Source organism: Hemiscyllium ocellatum, chromosome 28, assembly GCF_020745735.1.
Source record: "Hemiscyllium ocellatum isolate sHemOce1 chromosome 28, sHemOce1.pat.X.cur, whole genome shotgun sequence".
NCBI classification, from domain to species: domain Eukaryota; kingdom Metazoa; phylum Chordata; class Chondrichthyes; order Orectolobiformes; family Hemiscylliidae; genus Hemiscyllium; species Hemiscyllium ocellatum.
Window position 1 is genome coordinate 38,558,955 of NC_083428.1, and position 15,621 is coordinate 38,574,575.

General features: G+C 42.8%; 2 protein-coding genes across 2 annotated transcripts in view; both read left to right on the plus strand.

Moving 5' to 3' along the window:
- LOC132828968 (receptor-type tyrosine-protein phosphatase delta-like) overlaps positions 1-15,621 on the plus strand; it is a 481,828-nt gene that overhangs the window by 186,977 nt on the left and 279,230 nt on the right. Inside the window, exons 3-4 of the mRNA XM_060846203.1 lie at positions 3,839-3,984; positions 5,660-5,801. Coding sequence (XP_060702186.1) covers positions 3,839-3,984; positions 5,660-5,801 — 288 coding nt within the window. The remainder of the gene's footprint in view (positions 1-3,838; positions 3,985-5,659; positions 5,802-15,621) is intronic.
- On the plus strand, positions 7,091-7,425 carry LOC132829126 (cytochrome b-c1 complex subunit 8-like). Its single transcript, XM_060846448.1, has one exon. It carries the CDS (start codon positions 7,163-7,165, stop codon positions 7,409-7,411), a length of 249 nt encoding a protein of 82 aa, XP_060702431.1. The 5' UTR covers positions 7,091-7,162; the 3' UTR covers positions 7,412-7,425.

The window sequence follows — 15,621 nt, forward strand, 5'->3', positions numbered from 1 at the left end:
GCTCTTCCTTTGTGCAGTCTTGCCTATCATCTTTCTACTTTATAACCTAATTTCAAAATTATTGCACTGACTGTGAAGTGCTCTCTTGAGTTGGAAATGGTGCAATATGAATGAAAGTCCTTTTTCTGCATGGCGAATCTTTACCAGGGTAGGGTCACCAGGCAGCAGTCAGGAGCTAGAGCGTTTAACAGTGAGGACAACAGCCCCACTCCCTACCTAAGGTGGGAGAAGTGACAAAGACCCTTGCTGAAGTTGGATGATAGATTCTTATAAACAAATAAGTAATGGCCAAGCACTCTGGATTTCACTGAGATTCTGAATCATCTGGGTTCGCATAATCACTTGTAAATCATGGGGAGGTGGTGGCCCAGTAGTATAATCACTAGACCTGGTAATATTCTGGGGACCTGGTTTAAAGCCCTGCCACGGTGGAATTTGAATGAGAGTGACCATGAATCAGTTGGTGGAAAAGCCTATCTGGTTCATTACTGTCCTTTAGGGAAGGAATCTGCCATGCTGACTTGGTCTGGCCTACACGTGAATTGAGACACATGGCAACGTGGGGCTTAATTGAGGGATTAGGGATGGGCAATAAATACTTATTTAGCCAGTGATGCCCAGATTCTGTGAACAATTGTTTTAAAAGTGACAGGTTATGCTGTAGCAACAATAACAACTATAAAGAGGTGACTGCTTATGAGTATACATGTCCAAGTACATTGTTTTGCCCCATCCGAAGTGCACGTCCTATTCTGTGAGACTTCATCAGTGTTGCGCGGAGCACGGTTAGAATCTGAGTGCGGGTTGGGGAAGAAGGTCAGATCTGCTGGTTTTTATTTTAGGAGAAGCAGCCCGAGGCTGCCAATAATTCTTCAAGTTCCATTGATTTCTCTGGAATACTGGTTGTTTAAATTGCGAACTTTCAACAAAATCTGCCGGAAAGCTGAATAAATCTTATCAGATGCCTCTCTGACAGCACGGAGGGCAGTCAGACATTGGGAACAGGCGTGTGGGAAGTACGCCTTCCTTTACTTTAAATGAAAGCAAAGTCCTGCAGATGCAGGCTACCTGAATCAAACACAGAGGATGCTGCAGAAACTCAGCGGGTTTGGCAGCTAGTGTGGAGAGAGAAAAACAGAGTTAATATTTCAAGTATGGTAATGGCTTGTCATAGAAAATCTACAGCGTGGAAGTAGGCTATTCGGCTCATCGAATACACACCGAAAAGCATTCTACCCAGACCCAACTCCCCAGGTAACCTGCATTTCCCATAGCTAATCCACTTAGCCTACACGTCATTGGACTGTGGGAGGAAACCCACGCAGACACAGAGAGAACATGCAAATATCAAACAGATAGTAGCCCAAGGATAGAATTGAACCTGGGTCCCTACTGCTGTGAGGTAGCAGTGTTACCTACTGAGCTACTGTACCACCCTTCAGATCTGCCTCAGAACTGCCTGGGTCATCCTCCACTTTACCTTCGAGCAGAGACTGCATGATAACTTTCTGGCTCTGATCAAATGACTGAAATACTCTCATCTTCCTTTCAAAATATCATTTTTTAGAGTTCTTCTTGCTCTTGTGATTGCAAGCACGTCTCCATTTTGTCTTATGGTTAGGATACAGAGCACATATCCTAGCATCCACATTTCAGAGCTCTATTTTCTTCCACAGATCTTTCACTTGTGTTCACATTTCTGAGGCAGACTGGACAATGAATAGAGTGTAGCATACTAAGCTATTTTTTTCTATTTTTTTGCCTTGTTACAAGCTTGAGCTTTCTTGTTAACATATTCATCTTCACAAATTAACTTCTGGCCATCTGTATCCTCCTGGTAAAAAGTGAGGTCTGCAGATGCTGGAGATCACAGTTGAAAATGTGTTGCTGGTTAAAGCACAGCAGGTTAGGCAGCATCCAAGGAATATCCTCCTGCCAACTTCTCTGTTACCAGTGCCATCTTCTGTTGTCATTTGTCCGAAATAGACAAACATGGCAAGATCCCCTTTAATCTTCACTCTGATTCCAATGCATTCCTTCTAACAATCATACACATTAGTGCACAGATTTGTTCGATCCATGATGGGACTACCAGTAAAAGTGACCATGAGACAAAAATAGATAGTTGATGGACTGAGCTATTTGAATGTTTAAAATTTACTGCTGTAAAAGGGTTTGGCAAAATCAACAGGTTTTTTTAACCATTGAAGGAAGCAATCTTTTTTTTACACAGAGAATGGTTCATGTGTGGAATTAACTTCCAGAGGAATTGGTGAATGTAGGTACAGTTGCAGTGTTTAAAAGACATTTGGATATGTACATGAATAAGAAATATTTGAAGGGATATGGGCCAAGCAGGTGGGACTAATTTAGTTTGGGATTATGGATTGGCATGGACTGGTTGGACCAAAGGGTCATTTTCCGTGCTGAATAACTCTATGAATCAGGGAGAGCTGCAGAGGTTCCTGATTCTTTCTGTTATGCATGGTTCAGGAATTGTTTACCAGTTTCTGATCGGCAGGAATGATAGGGGGAGTGTGTTTGTGAGGGTTCCAATAGCCTACAGACCCAGACAACTGAATGGCAGATATTGGTTCAGATCTTAGCATGACAATTGGAAAATTCAAATGCAGTGGATTTGTTTGTAAAATTCAAATGCCGAAGGCCTTTTTCAACACTTGTCGATGGTTGATTTTATATGAGTAATGTTTATGAGAGATTGATTTGAACCTGAATGAAATCCAAAGAAAAAATATCACAGTGAGAAAGTAAGTTCCAATGGACTCTAAAGAATTCATATCAATTCACTAAGATTCACTATTTTCATTACTTTATGAATTGTATACATTTACACTGAAATTAAATCATTAACATTTCCAGGATTATACTTTGGTTTGGAAATTTTAGGAATTGATCCCTGAGAAACTAGGGGAAGACTATTTTGCTCCCAGAGGTAGTAAGGGGGCTGATGAGAAGGGCATTTAATTACCTGTGGTGGTAGCATATCCAAATCTCCACTTTTCCATTTCTACCATTACTGGATCTAGGCAGAAAGGCGCATGCATGGTCAGCCCTTCCACCCCTGCACCAGCTGAAGCTCTTAAGTGGCCAACTAAGAACGACTTAAAGGTGTCCCATTGCCACTGGGATAAACCCCCACTCCTTTGTGTCCCAAGTCCTCTGTGATCCAGCAGTTTTGGGTTGCTCTTCGGCCAGCAGCCACAGCTTTTCCCAGGGCGCTGTTGAGTGGACGAGTTGCTGACCTCTGATTGGGGTCTTGATTGCAGGGGCAGACTTGCCAGTGGCTTCAACACTGCCTGATTGGTGAATAATTCACGGGGTCTTCATTGGAAGAGACAAGATGGAACTGTCGCTGGCTTTCCAGCTGGCAGGAGAGATCACCCAACACTTCAATATGATTCTACCCAAGAAATGATGACATGTGATATATGAATAATTATGGTATTTTTAGCAATTAATGATCTTTACATGCGATGCATGAATAATGATGGTAGTTTTAGACCAAAAATCAAACTGTGATGTCAATGTTTGCAGAGTATATATGGTGACTACATCCAGAGTAAAATGTTAGTATCTACAGCAGTGACCAGCTGCTTCTCAAAAATGTTGGGGTTGTGCTCGGAATCTAATATATGATGTGCAGAAGCTCCCTGGGGTCATGTTCTAGGAGTCCCTTCTTTATTGTGGTAGGAGCTCCCCCCATTAATTTTGCTGTATGAGAAGCATTGGTGTAAACTCACTTTTTTTTGGGACCAATTCCTTTTGATGGAATTGATTCTTCCAGGTGCCGATAACATTCCCCTTTCTTTCCCTGCAGCTCCTCCAAGGTTCATGAAAGTTCCCAGTGACCAGATTGGCGTTTCAGGAGGAGTGGCGTCATTTGTCTGTCAGGCGACTGGATCCCCCAAGCCTCGAGTTACATGGAACAAAAAAGGAAAGCGAGTGAGCTCCCAGCGGTTTGAGGTATAATTTCTGTTCTGTTTTAGTGGTTGATTCCTGGCACTCTAGGTGTGAAGCAATGCATAATGACAGCAGGATGTAATTGAAGGCCAAGAATATAATCTTTCAGCTCAAATACCAAGTTTCAAATCCACTTAATTAGGCAGCCAAATGGTTGTGTTAATTATATTGTTACGGTATTGTTTGAATTATCTAGACCACTTGTAAAGAGAGACTACTGGGACACTGAGGTAGTCGATGGAAGACACAGAAATGTAATGCTGCATTCTCTAAATAAACCTATTATCAAGAAGCAGTTTTGCATCTATATCCAATTAACAATATCTTCTGTTGTTGATCATGTGCTGAAGATAACTAACCTGAGGTTGAAACACCAGCGTTTGATATTAAGGACAGAATCTCAACAGCATTAACTACTCAATGCATATAGCCCCTTGAACATAATGTGTGCTTCATAGGACACTGGAGAACTGTAATCAAGGCATGACACCCAATCACAAAAGAATTATTTGGCAGATGATCAAGCATCTTGTCAACAAGGTAGGTTTTAAGGAATTCATTTGAGGAGCAAAACTAATCAAGAGCTGGGAGGAAATTCCAGATCTTGGACCTAAGCACCTGAAAGTCAGGTGACCAATGGTGTTTTCATTGCTATTAGTAAACTCCGCTCATCCTGCAAAAAAATATTCAGACATTGGTTTACCTGTGGCTCCTTAACGTAGAAGAAAATTTAAAGGATGCATAATCCTTCACCATGTTCTGTCCCAACCCAAGAACACAGATCCAAACATATTCCCTGTCTCTTTGAAACCTGATAATTTTTTACATTCTCATACCAGATCATCTCAATGCTAGACCATGGCTTCACCAGTGGGAAGGTATCAGAGGTGTGAGAAATCAACTTGGGGGTTGGATAAGAGTCTTTATGATCAACCCGAAAGTGCCTGAAATGCGCTGCCAGAGGTGGTAGTGAAAGCGTACACAATAGCAGCATTGAAGAAGCACCTGGACGAATACATGAATAGGAAGGGAATAGAGGGCTATGGATCCTGTCAGTGAAAACAGTTTTAGTATGAAAGGGCAAAATGTGTCAGGGCAGACTTGGAGGGCTGAAGGGCCTGTTCCTGTGCTGTGTTGTTCTTTGTTTGTTCTAAGAGTCTCTGGGATGGCTCCCATGGCAACAGTGGACTTAACTTGCTATTAATGAGGCGCCTATTATTAGAATTGCGGAGGAGATTTGTTTTGGCTGGTTTCCACAGAAGTGAAAAAGATTTGTGGAAAGAAAAACATCAAAATGTACTTTGAGAGTGAAGGGAATGTGGAGCTTTATTGTTCTGTTGCCCTGTGTCACCGAGGTGTTGATGAATCTCAGTATTTTAGTTTGACAGTAATATTAGTTTTGGGTTCTGTTTGGTCTAAGGCTTGACTTCTAGTCTTCCTCTTCCAGAGATTATAACTAAATATAGTCCTAACTTTAATGTGGATCAAAACTGCACTTTCATAGTGCACATAATCTTGAAGCCATCTAAGGTGCTTCAGACTCCACACAGTAATCTATCTTTGATAAATGTGAGAACTAAGATCCCACAGGAAACCAGGTGTAGCCAATGAGGACGGAGTGCTAGGTTATTGGCCTCTTTCTCTTCTGTAATTTCTGTGACCTCTTTAACTTGTTTAGGTAATTGAGTTTGACGATGGTGCTGGAGCGGTCTTGAGGATACAGCCCTTGAGGACTCCCCGGGATGAAGCTGTCTACGAGTGCCAAGCAACCAACACGCTTGACGATGTAACTGTGACGGCTAAACTCACCGTGCTACGAGGTAAAGATTGTTTCTGTACCTCATATTAATTCATTACTATCAGCAATGTCAATTGTCAGCAAAATATTAAACAGTAGGTGGCTAAGATAAACCCGAACTGTTTATGTTAGGATCTAAAACCATGAATTATATACTTAAATTACTATGTGTTTGTTAATATTAATCCAGGACATGTTTGCTATAATGCTCATTGTGTTAATCCTAATTGCATTTATAATATTTATAAATGAGTGGATACTTTTGGGGAAATTGGGAATAAAATGATTATTTCAAGGTCAGCTTGCTATGTTGCTTAAACTTATAGAGCTGTGAAGTTTGGGTTCACTCTGATCTGATCGGCTAACCTGTCCATTACCATCCTTGACACATTTCAAAGTGAGCACCAGATTGAGCAAGAGACAGCAGTCATTAACTGAGACATAAAGCTGCATAAAATGGGATCAGGCAAACAGTTGGACACCGCAGCGGGGTCCTCCTTCCTTTCACTCAAAGCAGCGAGTTGAATATGAGAATGTCTGCTGTTGGTGTGCTGTTAATAGCGTCCTACCCGAGCTCAGAATATCTCATTGCCACTGTGATGTATGAAGTGGTAAGGGGTGGTCGGGAGGGGGAAGGGGTGTGCACGCACAGCTATTTGACAACTCAAAGTCTACACCAGCAGCCTGATGATTTGTGAGCACGTTGCGATCTCAGTCAGTGTATAGCAGCAACAGGAAATGAACATTCAGCCCCATTGTTCACTGTGCTGTATCGCAACTCTACCATCTATTCTGATCCATATCCCTTATTACCTGAATCTAAAGAAGTTCTTCACCGACCTCAGTTGCATAATATCAATTGATTACAGTTTGCATTTTTACAGTAGCAATAGTATCTTCATGCCCTCAGCATTTTGCCGAACTGCGAACACAAATTGGAATCAAAGTAGATGTTGATAGTGGGCTGAATGTAAGTAGGAGGAGAAAGTGAGGACTGCAGGTGCTGGGGATCAGCGCCGAGGAGTGTGGTGCTGCAAAAGCACAGCTGGTCAGGCAGCATCCTGGGAGCAGGAGGATCAAGGTTCAAGCATCAGTCCTTCCTGATGAAGGGCTTGTGCTTGAAGTGTCGATTCTCCTGCTCCTCAGAAGTTGCCTGACCAGCTGTGTTTTTCCAGCACCACACTCTTCGACTGTGTGAAGCGAGGTTGGTCTGGTGGATCTTACTGTGTATGAGATCCCTGATTGAGGTTGTTAACCTGGGCCAATCAGGGAGCCCTGGCTGACAGATATAAACAAGAGTCTCCATGCGGGAGGAGAGGCGCCGCCATTACTGTCGGAGCCAAGGTCGGACAGGAGAAGAACTTCTAAATAAGTGGCCACAAAATGGGTCGCCACTTTGGAAACTTGATCAAAGTGCGGCACATTATCACCTATACCATCTCTCCATTTGAACAAAGGGCATTTGCAAATTATTTCTCTAAAGGCATACCCAATACATGGAGGCGATTCAAGGGTCAAGTGTTATGGATTGTTCCACCATTTGTGATCTCATATCTTATTTATACCTGGGCCACAAATGAACATGAAATGTCAATGAGGAAGAATCCGGCTGACTATGTGAATGATAAATAAATGGTGTTTGGAAGAGAGAAAAACAAAAAAAAAATAAACAAGAGTCTCAAAGAGTCGCCTCACTCTAGGGGTTGGCTCTGAGCTGGCTGGTCAAAGCCCATATATTGTACACATGTAAATAAAGGGAGGCTTATTTCACTGCAGGAGATGATCATACCTCATCGATATTGCAAGTTACACGTAAAGAATTGGGGATTCGGAGGATTTACTGTAAGAAATTACAATGCACTTTTTAAATAAAGGTATAATTTGACATTTCACATATTGGTAATGTGGAATAGAAGCATACAGACCTTCATTACCATGTGATGTACTGGCAACACTTTACAGGTGGGTTTTGTTTTTACCCACTCTGCCAGATTTTGAAGCACTTTGAACTCTGCTGCAAAAATTCCCACTTTATAGCATCTTGAGATCATTCTGAAACCCAATCCATTAAGAAAGGGTTACTAACACGGAATATTCCAATTTCTGGTGGGCAGTAAACAGCCCAGGGTGATTGGCATCTCACTGGCCATGACTCTTGCACATTTCAGAAGTGTGGTCAGGCTTCATGTCCATCACTGCACTTACATCCTGACACCAGCAGATAGGGGTCAGTGAGCATCTGATTTAATCAATGCACTCTTGCTTTGTTTAGTGGAACAGGCCTTGGACATCCTGGAGGGTTTTGTTTCTGTTTAATATTCTCTGTCTGTGACTGAAGAGCTTTTGCATACATGTGTAGCCATTGTGATATTGAATTACTGACTAATTCATAGGGGTATAAGGGAAAGTAGCATTGTGAATGTGTTGTTGGGCCTTTAATTCAGTGACTTGGTTTAACAATTATGAGAGATTGGTTCATGCCCCACCATGATATCCAGGGAATTTAAATTCAATTAATTAAATATATTTGGAATAAACAGCTCATATCAATAATTTGCCCACGAAATCAGCGTTAAAAATCCATCTAGTTCACCACTTCCCCTTAGGGAAAGAAAGCTATTGCACTAATCTGGTCTATCATAGACTCATAGATGTCTGCAGCACAGAAAAAGGCCCTTCAGCCCATTGAGTCTGTAATAGTCATAAACAACTGGCAGCAGGGTGGCTCAGTGGTTAGCACTGCTGCCTCACAGCACCAAAGACCTGGGTTCGACTCCAGCTTTGAGTGACTGTGCAAGCTCCACACGGACATTCTCCCCGTGTCTGCGTGTCTTTCTTCTGGGTGCTCTGGTTTCCTCCCACAGTCCAAAGGTGTACAGGTTAGCTGGATTGGCTATGCTAAATTGCCCATAGTGACCAGGGATGTATAAGTTAGGTGGGTTAGCTGTGGGGATTGTCGGATTGCAGGGATGGGGACTGTCATGGGTCTGGGTGGGATGCCCTTTAGAGGATTGGTATGAGCTCGATGGGCTAAGTAGCCTACTTCCATACTGTAAGGATTCCATGATGATTCTCACCGGCTAACTATTCTAATCCCATTTTCCAGCACTTGCCCCCATAGCCTTTTATGCCTTGTAACTGCACATCTAAGTATATCTTCAATGTTACGAGGGTTTCTGCCTCCACTGCCCTTACAGTCAGTGAATTCCAGATTCCCATGATGATCTGAATGGAAACATGTTCCTCACATCCCCTCTAAGCCCTCTGCCCCCTTCCGTTAAATCTAGGCTCTCTGGTTATATCTGTTTAGATGATGATACGTGGAGTGTTTGATATCAACACGGTGAGCATGAGAAGGTGAGAGAGAACCTCTCCCTAGCAGTGTCCAAGGTTTTAGGCAAACTCGAAGTTCAGGTAAGTAGGGTAGAACTCCATTTGTGCCCAGCTACTGGGAATTGGCTAGCTCAGCAGAAAGTCCCCCTGGCCTCGGGCTCACAGGAGAAGGGGAGAGGACTGAGTGAAAAATGTGTTGAAGGTTTTTTTCCATAATGCAGACTAATTCTACAGGCTCATTCCCTGACCTGTGCTGGCTTTGAATCCTGCAGCCTTTTGACCTCATTTAGTTATTTCTCTCCATCTAAACATATGGTTTTTGAAAAGCTCTGGTCTCACACTCTTAATTAACTTCTGATTTTGTTGGTTAAGTCCTGAAACTGGCCTCAGCATCCTGATTTCGGGAGAAGATCTATTATCCAGTGTTCCCTTCCTGATCCTGTTTCAGGGACTCCGACTAGACAGTCACACCGATGTGACTAACATTAGATTAAGGGTCAGCTCTGGCAGTGAGTAGCCTGCATGCTGTTAGTGTCTGGTCAAACTGACCTCACTCAAGTGCAGGAGGACAGAGCCATGCTCCATATAACCATCTGCCAGGAAGGAATTCCAGCTTCTACAATCAGAAGAAGGAATGCTGGCAGAAAGACAAAATAATTCAGTACAGCAGTGGCTAAGTTTGATGCTGGTCTACTGCACATAATCCACAACTGCAGAAGTAAGTGAAACTGTGAATAAATCTCCTCTGCAGTTGTGGATTATCTAATGTTAGTCACATCGGTGTGACTGTCTAGTCAGAGTCCCTGAAACAGGATCAGGAAGAGAACACTGGATAATAGATCTTCTCCCGAAATCAGGATGCTGAGGCCAGTTTCAGGACTTAACCAACAAAATCAGAAGTTAATTAAGAGTGTGAGACCAGAGCTTTTCAAAAACCATATGTTTAGATGGAGAGAAATAACTAAATGAGGTCAAAAGGCTGCAGGATTCAAAGCCAGCACAGGTCAGGGAATGAGCCTGTAGAATTAGTCTGCATTATGGAAAAAAACCTTCAACACATCCCTGGACACTATGGGCAATTTAGCATAGCCAATCCAGCTAACCTGCGCATCTTTGGACTGTGGGAGGAAACCAGAGCACCCAGAAGAAAGACACGCAGACAATGTCCGTATGGAGCTTGCACAGTCACTCAAAGCTGGAGTCGAACCCAGGTCCTTGGTGCTGTGAGGCAGCAGTGCTACAGCCTCGATAATCTCATACATTGTAACACCTTCCTATCCCAAATTGATGATGCAGACTTGTGATATATTCAGTTTGCATTCCACTTTTGAAGTACATTTCATACTTGATTCCCCTACTGATTAAAAATTCGTCTATCCCTTGATTATAAATAACGACACAGTCTTGACCGCCCTCTGTGGTAAAGAATTCCCCAGATTCATTACCTCTCTGAGAGAAGAAATTCCTTCCCATCTTGTCTTGAATGGGCAACTTCTTATTGTCAGCTGATGCCTCCGGACTTCTCCCAGAAGGGGAAACAGCCTCTCTACATCTACCCTGTAAAGCCCCCCCTAAGAATCTTATTTGTTTCACTAAAGTTTCAATAAATTCAAATGCTTACAGGTGCAACCTACTCAATCTCTCCTCAGAACAAAATCCCCTCATACTCAGGAGTCAACCATCTCCGGACTGGCTCCATTGCCAACTTCCTTTTACTTCAAGAAGGGACCAAAATTGTTCACAGTATTTGATTTGATTTATTGTTGTCACATGTACCTGATTACAGTGAAAAGTTGTGTTGTGAGCTGTGCAGCAGATCGTAACAAACAAGGGCATACAGACCATAGTGTGCTTAGACAGAATGAAGGTTGCAGCTATGCAGGAGATGCACAAAAGCAAGATTGACATTAGATTTGAAATTAGGAATTCTTGGAATGGTTTAACTAATAACATGTATGATTCTAGTAAGAACTCGCTACCTTTGCACATTGTTCCCTTTGAAATAAATGCCCGTATTCTTGGACAAGGAGCTCTAAATCCCTTTGTACTGCAGTTTTCTTTTTTACTTTTTTAAGACTTTTAAATTTTTAAATAATATTCAGCTCCCCCGTTCTTCCTATCACTTTTCTGATTCATTCAATCCCTCTGTTGTCTCACTTTCCGCAGTCTTTCTCCCTTTAAGTAATATTCAGCTTCTTTATTCTTCCTGCCAAAATGCATAACCTCACATTTTCCATGTCAAATTCCATCTGCCAAGTCCTTGTCTACTCACCTAACCTGTCTAAAGCCCTCTGCAGACTCTTTGTGTCATCCTCACCAGTAGCCCTCCGATCTATTTTTGTGTCATCTTCAAACCTGGATATAGTACCGCCACTTCCCTCATCCAAGTCATTCATGTATATTGTAAATAATTGTGTTCCCAGCACTGATCCCTGTGGTACTTGGCTAGTTACAGGTTGCCATCCTGACAATGCTGCACTTAACCCAACATTCTGATTTCAATCAGTTAGCCAGTCCTCTGTCCATGTGAACATACCACCAGCAACACCAATGGGTCCTATCCTATTGAGTAGAGGAATGTGTGGTACCTTATCAAATGCCTTTTGGAAACTGAGAAAGCATTCAGAGGCTTTCAGATATAGGGGCTTCAATATAATTTTAAACAGAGCATTAATTATGAATGTGGTTCTCTGTGTGAACATTTCAGCTTCCTGAGAGCCCATTGAGCTGCATTATGGGGGTTATCTGTTCGCTGGAAGGTGTTACGACCCTGTGTGTTGCTGTTTGATGTATGACAGTGCTCAATGATCCACAAAAAGCATTTTCAACGTTGTCCTTTTGCAGCTAGCTTCAAGGTCATTCCCTACACCGTTTTTTGTAGTCTGTTAAACCCCATTCATGAATAAGGCAGTGTAAACGGGACACAATGATGTGCAGTGCTCATCTACTGCTTCAAGCTTCCTTCCTCCTGAAGTCCCTACACTCACTGGAGCAGACAACCTCCCTCAGAGCAGGTATGCAGGGAATTGCAGAGATTAATCATTCTAACATCTTCTCTCTCTCTGTTATTAAGTATAAGGCTGATTTCTTCAGCCTTTCCTTCTCATATGAAGATGCTGATTGCCACTGGGGTGCAGGTTTATAGCCTCTGGCCAACACCTGGTACCTCATTCAAATTGGTTCTTCTGTCTGCGTGAGCCTGGACAGTCAGTGTTAGCAGGCTGTGTTTCCCATGGAGAGTAGCACAATGAATTTTTACACATCTGCACTTCCAGAAGGAGCAGGTTCTTGCTTGTTCTCTCTCTCTCCTTTGAGCTTAGAGAGACAAATGCTAATTTGTGGCCTTAATTGGTGCCATGTCTCTCAGTAACTCTGCACAAGTCGGGCTTCAAGTCTGGGACTGGGAGACTGCTTAGCTATTGAGTAGAGTGCAGTTTCCCACTGAAATGTTTACCATTGTCACGGACTAAGAGCTGTACTCCTCTGTAAGTGTGGCAGGAAAAGGTGTGGATGTTATTCAGAATCTTGTGGTGTTGACAATTGAGAGAAAGCAATATCCATACTCCTTAATTCTACATCCTCATCACTGTTCTGAGACATTCTAATCCATCTCTTTTCATTGCTCCTAGTTAGAAAGAACACTTATCAAGTGCTTTATCGCATTCTCTAATTTAAACAGTAAGTGCAGGCCTATATAGAATCCCTACAGTGTGGAAGCAGACCATTTAGTCCACACCGACCTTCCAAAGAGTATCCCACCCAGAAAATAAAAAACACAAGATCCGTGGATGCTGTAAATCAGAAGCAAAAATAGAAATTGCTGGAAAAGTTCAGCAAGTCTAGCAGCATCTGCGGAGAGAAATTGAATGACCCTTCCTCAGATGCTGCCAGACCTGCAGAGCTTTTCCAGCGACTTCTGTTTTTGTGAAAATCTAGGAGATGGGAGAGGAGTTGTTTCATGAACATCAAGTTGAAAGTGCCAGGATAACAAAGTACCAGATCCAGTATTCTGTTAGAGTGGGTTTTGCTTGATTTACAATCCTTGTCCAAGTTAAAGGTTCTGTTTTCATTTCCAATACTAATGGGGAGTCAATGCGCCCAGAGGACGGGCCTGTAATGGAGACAGAGAACTTTGAAGCAGGGGGTCATGTGATGAAAACTCCAGGATCCATCAGCGAGAGTTGGGATGTTGAGCTATTGTTTATACCTCATCAGAAGAAAGGAGTTAAGTTTAAGTTTGCCAATGCCATGAGAACAAATTACATCCAGCACAAAGCAAGTTTCCAAAATCTTTTCTGCTGTTTAAAAAAAAATCACTAAAACACAACCCCAAGTGCAAAACTGGCTATAGATCAAACTGATCACCATGGCAACTTCCTAATGATGGTGACCGTTTGTATGCCCTCAGAGGCTCTTAAAATTAAGCTCTTTAATAGTTGCAAAGGCACTAATTAGCAAGTTTTAAAAGCTTTTAAATCTATCATTTTAATTTACTAAGAAACTGACTGCTATACACCAATATAATTAGCAAACGTTAGTATATGGTTTTGTGAGCTCATTTTTGGTTATTTATAATCGGATTGCTCACAGGTGGTGGACTAGTCTCTAATTAGCAATGCATTTTTTTTTGCGATAAGCCCATTTTCAGCTGCATTAATAAAACAGCAGCAGATTGTTCTTAAATATGTCAAGGAATATGTTGTTAATCGAGCAGTTTATGAAGAAATTCTATAATTCCTGTTGATTGCCCAGGTTTTGAACAGATTTTACTTTCGGAGATATGCAAAGTGTTTGGGATTGAGCAGCAGAAATGGCTCTAAATGAGCTCACTTTTTGTGCCTGGCTCACTAATTGTGCACAAAGTGAAAACTCTTATCTAGTTTCCCCAGTAACGTAGTGTACCTTTGGTGCTAGCACCTATGGGTGGGAATAGGTACTTGCCCCTTTTCTCACCATGTAACAATTAAGTGCTGGATAAAGAGATCCATTGGAGACTTACTCCACTCATCAACAATTAATGCCCTCGAGTGGTCAATTAATGACCGCTGAAGGACCGCAACTCCCCAATGACTTTCCTTCCTGGCCCCGGGGGATATTGGCTGATTTCCTGACTTGGTAACCAGGACTTATTTCCATGCTGTAAAAACTCGGTGACCCGATGACTCCTACATCTGAAAATCACTCCATCCCCACGAGAAGGAAAAGGGGGGAAACAAAAATCTACCTGCCCCCACCACTGAAAGGTAAACCACTGATAAAAGCAGGCCTCTGCTTAAGAAAAGCACATCTCGACTGACAGCTCTTAGGACCCAGAAGTTGCCGGCCTCTTTTTAGATTAGATTAGATTAGACTAGACTTACAGTGTGGAAACAGGCCCTTCGGCCCAACAAGTCCACACCGACCCGCCGAAGCGAAACCCACCCATACCCCTACATTACCCCTTACCTAACACTATGGGCAATTTAGCATGGCCAATTCACCTGACCCGCACATCTTTGGACTGTGGGAGGAAACCGGAGCACCCGGAGGAAACCCACGCAGACACGGGGAGAACGTGCAAACTCCACACAGTCAGTCGCCTGAGTCGGGAATTGAACCCGGGTCTTCAGGCGCTGTGAGGCAGCAGTGCTAACCACTGTGCCACCGTGCCGCCCTCTTATTGGCTGATTGTTATTAGAAAGCCAGGGCAGCTCGATTGATGCCTGTGATAGGCTGAGAAGCCGAGCAGTCAACTCCAGTATGCTGACTGGGTGGCATGGTGACTCAGTGGTTAGTACTGCAGCCTCACAGCTCCAGGGGCATGGGTTCAATTCCAACTGTCTGTGTGGAGTTTGTATGTTCTCTCTGTGTCTGTGTGGGTGCTCTGGTTTCCTCCCACGGTCCAAAGGTGTGCAGGTTAGGTAGATAAGCCATAGTCAAATACACTATAGAGTTCAAGGATGTGCAGGATTAATGGGTTGACCACAATAAATGTGGGGGTTACAGATGTGGGGAGGGGGGGTATGCTGTTTAGAGGGTTGGTGCAGCCTCAATGGGCCAAATGACCTCTGTCTTCACTGTAAAGATTCTACGCACAATTCAACATGCTTTCTCAGCACTGGGGACTGGGAGCTAGTTGACCCTTAATGTGCCCGCTCCCACAATTAGGCCTCAGGTTTCTCTTTTTGAGACAATATGTCAATTAAGTACTCACATATTGAAAGCTCAATGCCCTGACTCAGAGGGACAGCTCAAATAACTAGTTCAAATGACATGGTATTGCTGCTGACAGTGAATGGAAGAAAACAGCTTCTGAATGAGCAACATTGATTGGGCCTAAAATAAAGTTCTATTGATATTGTTTAATGGTTTGTGAATGGTCACTGATTGTAATGAGATTTTCCAGTTTCTGTACCAGGTACAGGCAGACACTGGGGGATAATTCTTGTTTTCGCAATTCTGTAGCATCAACATGAATGTGCTCTTTGTCAGTATTTTGCTAACAACATTGTGAGTGGACATCACAGCAG